Source organism: Cucurbita pepo, unplaced genomic scaffold (assembly GCF_002806865.2).
Source record: "Cucurbita pepo subsp. pepo cultivar mu-cu-16 unplaced genomic scaffold, ASM280686v2 Cp4.1_scaffold000529, whole genome shotgun sequence".
NCBI lineage: Eukaryota > Viridiplantae > Streptophyta > Magnoliopsida > Cucurbitales > Cucurbitaceae > Cucurbita > Cucurbita pepo.
The window spans coordinates 1-8,829 of record NW_019646758.1 but is presented as its reverse complement, the minus strand read 5'-3'; the positions used below and the strand labels follow the sequence as shown (position 1 = coordinate 8,829).

General features: G+C 34.3%; 1 protein-coding gene across 1 annotated transcript; it reads right to left on the bottom strand.

Moving 5' to 3' along the window:
- Positions 1 to 5,907: 5,907 nt before the first annotated feature.
- On the bottom strand, positions 5,908 to 8,137 carry LOC111785513 (MDIS1-interacting receptor like kinase 2-like). Its single transcript, XM_023665906.1, has 2 exons — positions 6,399 to 8,137; positions 5,908 to 6,324 (listed from the first exon to the last, which is right to left on the bottom strand). Exons 1-2 carry the CDS (start codon positions 6,700 to 6,702, stop codon positions 5,942 to 5,944), a joined length of 687 nt encoding a protein of 228 aa, XP_023521674.1. The 5' UTR covers positions 6,703 to 8,137; the 3' UTR covers positions 5,908 to 5,941.
- Positions 8,138 to 8,829: the final 692 nt, after the last annotated feature.

The following is an 8,829-nucleotide window of genomic DNA, read 5'->3' as shown; positions in this document are numbered from 1 at the left end:
ACACATGATGACCGTACTTAAAATCNGTGAGCAACTAAAATAGAATTCACAACCCAACCTAGTACAACCCTCAGAGTTGGACTTGGTTGGATTATCACGTTTTTATTATTATTTAAAAAATTATACTTATCCACGATAGTGTTATATTAATAACTAAAATTTAATAAAACTCAAATATCAAACATTCACAAGTTACAGCATTACTGACATTAGTGACAAATATTAAATATTCTTAAATCTTCATAATAATTTTAAAAATAGGTAGAGTTGAGTTAGATTGTAACTCTATTTTCGAGTTAGTCGGCTTGATTTAAAAAAATGTCAACTTACAAACCGACCCAAATTTTCTATTTTAAAAAATTTTAATCTAACCCAAACCGAATAAATAAAATCTAACCCAACCCAACTATGGCATTTAACACATGAATCAATACATCATCATACTTGATCTTTATGAAAACTCAACACTCATATTTAATACTCACCGAGCTTAAGATTGATTCGTTTGAGATACGTCAAATTTGGACCATTTTTACCTAGGTATTCAACGTTCACTACGATGCTCAACGTTCGGCCCTTGACATATTCAAGACTTCGAACTGTGAGTTTACCCTTGATCATGGCAACCCCAAGAATTTCGGCGACTCACCAGGATTCTCGGGCAACCTCTCCCAAAGACATGCCTGTTCCACTCTCATTAAGTCCAACTATCTTGTTATGCCCACCAAAAACACAAAACATAGAAACATCGAAAACAAGAGGGAAGAAAAGAGAGAGGGAGACGAATGGTCGCAAAACCCCATGACACCGCCGTATAGTGTAGATAACGCCATGGAAGAGAGAACTAACGAGCCAGGGAACACCTTGATGCACACGAGTGATTACTACCAAATGGTGTAGATAACTCTATGTGCGCAGGTTCGAACCTAGTAGATACAGAGGGAGATGAAGGGGTATCAAAATAAGAATGAATGACGATAGTGAGGGTTCTTAGATCCAATTAACGAGGGTTTTCATATCAAGTACGGTTGAAAAACACTTAAAAGAATTGGTAGTTATTATCTATATCAATCTTAATCACCCTAGATAAGATAATCTCTTGAAAATATTTAAATAAAGACAACATAGTAAAAAGACTCGTGTTGGAATATATGGACTAGATACTAAGTCCGAGCGTTACAAGTCTTAGTATCTAACGCTCACCTCCTATTTAAGTGTAGGCTAAATTAATAAAAATACTTTTCAACTTTGCACTTAATAATTTATCTAAAAAATACATCTAAACTTTAAAAAATTTCAGTAATGCCTTTAAACTATTAAAAAAAAATCTCAAAAACACCTTCATCGTTAGATTTTAATAGTGTTTCACAATTATCCCATGAACTTTTAGCGGTGTTTCACAATTATTCGAAGTTTTCTAGTATACCAATATTGTTTCAAATACTCTTAAACTTCAAAATTTCATTAATACCCTTACCACTAGTTTTGAACAAAATCGTTAGTATTTTGTTTTAACAATAACCTTAAACTTTTAATAGTATTTCATAAATACCCTTAAACTTATTAATACTCTCAATTTTAAAAAAATAATAATAAAAATAAAAAAATAAAAAAACTAAAGAGCAATTAACTCGAAAGGCTAAAAGTCTATATCATTTTCTAAGAAAAAAATGACAAATTTAATCTCTAAAAATTTAGAGGTAATGTATCACTAAACTTCCTTTTTTTTTAAAAATCTAATGTCTTTAATTTTTCATCAATCTCATGAATTTTTTTTAAAAAAATAATTTGATGTAAAGAGTCTTGAAATATTATTATTTTTTACAAATTAATTAATCTTTGAGATGTAAATTTGAAATTTTATCTACAAAAATTCTAAAACTTCAATTTATCTAATAAATTCATGAATTAAAAAAAAAAAGTCAAGAAATTTTATTCTTGAACGCCGGTAAAGCATATGAAATCCTGATTGAACTCTTTTTCCAGTTAAGTTTGTAATTTTAAAACTTAAGAGATCAAATAAATATATATATATATATATATCTAACAGCTGTTTCGACCACCTTGGATAATGCAGTGTGTCACAATCCATGAAGTAGAAATTGTTAGATGAACACAACTCTCTACAATGGTATGATATTGTCCACTTTAAGCATAAGCTTTCATGACTTTGTTTTGGGCTTTTTCTAAAAGGCCTCATAAGAATGGAGACGTATTCCTTTAGTTATAAACTCAGAATCATTTCCTAAATTTCCAAAATTAGCTAAGGTGGAACTTACTCCCAACAATACACAACACAAATGTCCAAAAACCTCCTCAAATTCAAAGAGTGGTTGTGGAAACTTGAGGACATTTAAGAGACTTACGAGCAAGAGAAATGGCAAAATGGGCAACAATTTAAATTTGCAGTCCACGGCAACAAATGGAGGAAGGAAATCTGTACATCATGTCAGGAAAATCTTGAGCGTAGCCTCAGGGGCCGGGCCCTGCATGTAATTCAATTGCCCATTTTTCTGCGGGTAGTAGATATGTTATGTCTGGTCTTTTCAAGCAAGATATCTTTTACAATCCTCCAAAAACGAATCTACAAATACCTGTTTAAGAAAACCAAACTATACACTTTTCTGGTTCTAAATGTTTCCATTTAGCCTACAAATAACACAGGCTGAGTGTGCTTTTAGTCATGACCTTAATGATATATACTATTTTTAATAGATTGGTTGCACCATTAAACTAACTTAGTTATAGTTATGGGGTTGGAATGGTTACGGATTGTTGGGAGAGGAGTAACGTATCGGCTAATTAAGGGGTTGATCGTGGATTTATAAGTAAAGAATACATCTCACTTGATACGAGATATTTTGGAGAAACTAAAAGTAAAGTAATGAGAGCTAATGTTTAAAATGGACAATAGCATACCATTGTAGAGTGGCAGTTCTTAACATAATATCAGTGTCATGCCCTTAACTTAGTCATGTCAATAGAATACTCAAGTGCCGAACAAAGAAGTTGTGAGTCTTAAAAGTGTAGTCAAAAGTGACTCAAGTGTCGAACAAAAGGTGTATTCTGTTCGAGGGCTCCAAATAAGGAGTCAAGCCTCGATTAAGGGGAGGTTGTTTGAGGGCTCTATAAGCTTTAGGGAAGGCTCTATGGCATACTTTGTTCAAGGAGAGGATTGTCGTGAGAGGAGTCCCACATAAACTAATTACGGAGTTGATTATGGGTTTATAAATAAGGAATAAATCTTGATTGGTATAAGGCCTTTGAGAAACCAAAAGTCAAAATCATAAAAGCTAATGTTGAAAGTGAACAATATATTGTGGGGGTTCCTAGCAGGAATTACCCGTCCAAGTTTTTGTTACTACTGCTGCCTGCCATATGTCCCTGTGAACAAAATCAGAGAAGCATAGAATCAATGGCTATCTCTTCTCNAATAGAATAGTCAGATGTAGAACTACGAGTTTCGGGACAGACAACCTAGTCAGCATTCGAATAAGTCACTCGCGCACTAGAAACAATGAATGAACGAAAGGTAAGACCAAAGTAGAGTGTTCCCTCGACATAGCGAAGAATACGCTTGATAGTAAAAAAGTGATCTACAGTAGGAACATGCAAAAATTGACAGGGAAATATCTATGCACGTAATGGTCAAGTACTGAAGGGTACCAATAAGAGATCAATAGAGAGTAGGATCGAGAAAGGAGAACCATCAACAGTCACATGTTGAAAAACAACCATCGGGTGTGTACTGGTTTGCTATCGAGCAACTGAGCACGAGTAAGAATATCTCGAGCATATTTTAATTGAGTAACATATACATGGATGAAAATTGTTTGTCAATATATAGATTAAAACATGTTGGTAGTGCACATATGATTACCGAGACATTAAAATCAATTTTAATTTTAAAACGGTAAAAGACAAAGTAAAATAGGATAGTAAAATTTTTCACATAAATGAACATAATTCATTTTGTACCCAAAGTCATTTGAGGAAGAAAAAAAAGTTATAAAATGTTGTCGTATCGTGATCCATTGGAGATTATGCCAAGGAAAACCAGGACCTGCCTTATTAAATCCCTCGCTTCACCCTTCAACACATAGAACATACTTGTAGAGAGAGAAGGAGAAACAAAGAGTGATCGAGATAGAGGAACCGAAGAGTTTGAACACTGAGATCTGTATTCACGAAACTCATGTTGGTGTGTTACATAGAGGGCAATGTAGGACAATTACATGACGGGGAAATCGATATGGTAAGACATTGTTCTCTTACTCTATCCAAAAACGATATTTTGGATAAAGGGTATTCAATACTTTTAGATAAATCGGGTTCATATAGGTTAAATTGGATGTTGAAGTACAATCACGAACCAACTTTAAGAATATTTAGGGACTACGACTAAGGCCAAACAAGTAAATGGCTCTATTGTTGGTTGGTTGGAAGAATTGTGTGATATATCACACATGCCACGTGCATGTACCATAACTAGGAGTGTTATGTTATGCTATATATGTAATGTGTTGACCTATGTTGCTATGTTATGTATTTTATGCAATGTCCTATTATACGATGTTATGTATGCTATGAAATGCTATGTATGTTATGTCATGCTACGTCATGTGAAACCATGTTATAGATATATACAATACTAATGATGCATACACGATTCGTATGCGTTAGACTGAAAAATGGATCTAGCAAAGAAAATTTTAAGTAATTTGGATGTCGAAAGCTTGAGAATCGAAGACTCGAATGTCAAGGATGAGGTAAGTAGCCATCTTAGTTTTTTTTCTTAACAAATACGCGTAGGAATTGCTTGGAATACAATATGAACCTTTTAAGTTAAGTATGATTTAAAGGAATATAGAAGAAATGACCCAAGGACAATGAGTTAGGCCATAAACCAAACGTTTTACTTAGGAATCAAGTAACGTTAAAGTAATCTACTGAATGAATTCCGTTGTCTGTGAAATTTTAATGCTAGGTAAAATATGATATGTTACGGTGATGCATGAAAATGGGTGGTCATTGGATAGCTAAACTAAGCAATGATGTAAAATAACCATAATGACCCTACGGTAAACTACCTCGTTCATGACCCAGATGATCTCCAAATGTGATGAAACTTTATAAGAGATATTCTTTTATAGTCTTTAAAGATCATATAAATTTTCAAAGTCATTGGAGTAGGTTTAGACACTAAACCAAGAATTAAAGGTTTAAATGACTAAAATGCCCCTAAAGATTGGTAAGATATTTCAATACTCGAACACCTAAAGAAGACCTATTTATAAGAACCTAAACCAAGAAAATGTGGTAAATGACCAAAATACCCTATAAGGACTTTAAGTTTTTAAGACCACAAGGATTTCTCAAGGTTATAAGAGACTTAGTTATGACCATAAGAAGGAATATACCGGAGCACAAAGCTTATAGAACATGTTACGGGTATAAGTCAAGAATTATGGACAAAATTACCCCTAATGACCCTTAACTAAGATTCAAGATCCTTCTAGAATCTTTAAGAGATACGTTATAACCTTATGATACTATGCATGTTATTATGAAATGTTCATGACATACAGAAAAGGACTCGAATGCTCCTATCAAATAACCTCAAGATTTATGCACTCGAATGAATCCTTTTAAGACCTTGAAGGTTATTAAGTACCATGACAGAGGTGTGTTATACGTTTATGTTATGTTTGGGGTTCATCCTTGGTTTTAAGCCATCAAGAAGCTACCTCGGGATAAGGTTTAAGATAGCCCATGGTGTTTAAGTAATTAGAAGGCTACCCTTATTCAAGAACTCAAAGGTTAGTGCTTGATTTTTAAGCAATCAGGTTGCTATTTCATGACAAGTTCTACGTTTGTAAGAACTGGGTGACTCGAAACACATATAAATGAAGAGAAAATGCATAATCTAAATTAATAATTTCTAAATCTGATGTACATAATAAATCTCTTGCTTTACAAGTTGATCAATTGTAATCTCGTTAAATATGAGTTCAACCTGATAGGGCCTTCGAAAGTTGAATTCTCGAGTCAAATGTTGCATTGTAGGTCGGGCTTTTGGATTTGGATGGAGACATGCAAAGGCTAACGTCAATGTGAGAAGTATACTTTGTGTCAGTCCAATTTGGAGTAAAGGAGATTTGAGCCGTGAGTCTAACAAATCCTTGATGAATATACGTGGAGTAGATTTAGACCACAAGTAAGTCAATAATTCTCGGGGATGCTTTCCCATTATTACTTCCAATGCCACCACTCCAAAGCTGTAGACGTCACATTTTTCTGATATGACCACAGAGTATGCTAATTCTGAATAAAAAAAGAAAAAGATTAAAAGTAATGATTTAAGAAAATCAATTAAGAATTCATTAATATGTGCTCACCTGGAGCTATATATCCACAAGTGCCGCCAACAGTGGTATGATAAGATAACTCATGATCAAGTAATCTTGAGATACCAAAATCGGATAGAAAAGCTTCTAGATTTGAGTCCAAAAGTATATTACAGGTTGTAACGTCCCGATGAATGATTGGAGTAATGCAATCATGGTGTATGTATGACAAAGCATGTGAAACTCTTTGTAGGACGTTCAGTCTTTTCTTCCAATCCAATTCCATTGCTTCTGTGTCGTTACTCAACACCCAAAATAGGCTTCCCCTCTCCATGTATTCATAAATCAGAAACATGGAACGCTTATGGAGGCAAGAGTGAAGCAAGAAAAACAGAGAACGAAAAAGAAAACTGAGGGAAGCAGAATCATCAGCATTTTGAAAATTCCATGATTTTGTGAATCACAAGGGTGAAGCGGGGGAATACTGCCACAAAGCTTTTGATTACCCAAAACAGCACTTACATCAAAACGATGTAGAATTTGATCACAAACTTCGCCTTCAAACTTGTTATACGATAAATTGACATTTCTAAAGAAAAGGAAGGAATCTGAAATTTTGCCTACGAGGTTATTGTAGCTAAAGTTGATGCTTGTAGGCCTTAAATGATTGTCAAGTGAGAAACGGGGAAGTTCACCATCGATGAAGTTATGACTGAAGTCAATCTCCAATGTAATTCCATTATTTAAGACATAGGAGGGAGAATGAGTACTATAAAGTAGTCCCACGAGAGTCGTAGGAATTGGACCACTAAACATGTTGTAACTAACATTCAAAATATTCAATTTCTCTAAATGATCGATTTGCACCGGGATGGTTCCATTGAATCTATTTGACGATAGATTTAGGATGGATAAATTAGTAAGATGGACGACAGAGAAAAGGATTGGGCCCGAGAACGTATTTTCGTGTAGTTCAAGAATTTCCAAGCCTTTAAAATTTTGAATTTTTTGAGAGACTGAATCATTAAAGTAGTTGTAGGAAAGACTTAACCAAATCAACTGAGTTAAAGACCAAAAGGTGGTAGGGAGTGGGCCAATAAGCTTATTATGTTTCATCACAAGATTAGATAGATTACTTAAATTTCCAAACGTGGATGGAATTGAACCAATGATCAAGTTATTGCCTAAATACAGGCCTGTCAAGCTCTTCATGTTCCCTATTTGAGATGGAATAAATCCACCTATTTGGTTGTGGGAAAGATCTAGAGTCTTTAAATGGATCAAACGACCTATGGTTGAAGGGATCGTACCTGTGAACATATTGTTTCTAAGATCAAGTTCTAATAAATTTGTCAAGTTTCCTAATTCTGAAGGAACTTCACCGGAAAGATCATTTGAACCTAAAAACAAAGAGGTGAGTTTGGAGAGTTGAGATATTTCGGGAGGAATTCCCCCTTGGAGACTAGAATTAATGAGATAAAGACCCTTCAAGTTAGGTAAAGATGAGAAATTCAAGTTGTGTAGAGTAGACCCGTTGGGCAATGACCTTCGTACCTGAATCATTATAATACTTCCCGAAGCATCACAAGTTATGCCTTTCCATTTACAACGAAGTGAGATATTTTGATTGACCCACCAACCAGCTTGGAATAGAGCATCACCTTCTTGTTGAAGCGGGAACAGTGTCGATGCATTTGAATATGTAAAAGTTGAATCAAACAAGAAGTTGGAGAAAAGATAGGAGGAAAAGAGGAGAAACCAAAGGGAAGTGAAGTTAGGCATATTGTTTCCGTGGAAGAGAGATTGTAACGAAATGCCCTTTTAATAAAAGTTTAGTTCGAACGAGACAGCTAAACCTCACCATTAATTTTTTTTTTTTATTGATTTTGATTTATTTTTATAGAAATTGAACCTGATATTTAGGTCGGATTTTTTTTTCAAATATTTTGGACTATCTGAAAGTTTTAAGGTGGAAAATTCATCATACACAAATCCGATTTAAATATTAATTTTTATAATCGAAGAGAAATAGACAATAATGCAAATAAATAAATAAATAAATAAATGTATTTTTTTAAGTCGAGATGTGTAAGTTTGTGTCTTCCAGTTAGGTGTCGCTCTCGAAAAGTTTATAAGTCTTGACCGAGTAAAAGATATTTATTTTCTATTTTTTGGACTCATTTTTTAGAAATATCGGGACACACGTAGACATCTCTTTCTCTTAAATTACACAAATTAATATTAATTATATTTGTGGATGGCGAGGATTTAATTTAAATTACATTCTTTTAGGCTAGGCCGCTTTCTAGTCTGGGCTGAATTGAATGTGTAGTACTTCTTTACACACGACCCACACATGCGAATATGGACCCACCAGGCAAGTTTGCACAACCTCTAAGTCTGTTGGTTGGGATAGCTCTCGTTGATGGGCTGTTGCCAGATGACACAATCGCACTTTTGAAGGCAGCGGACTAGCGATTGT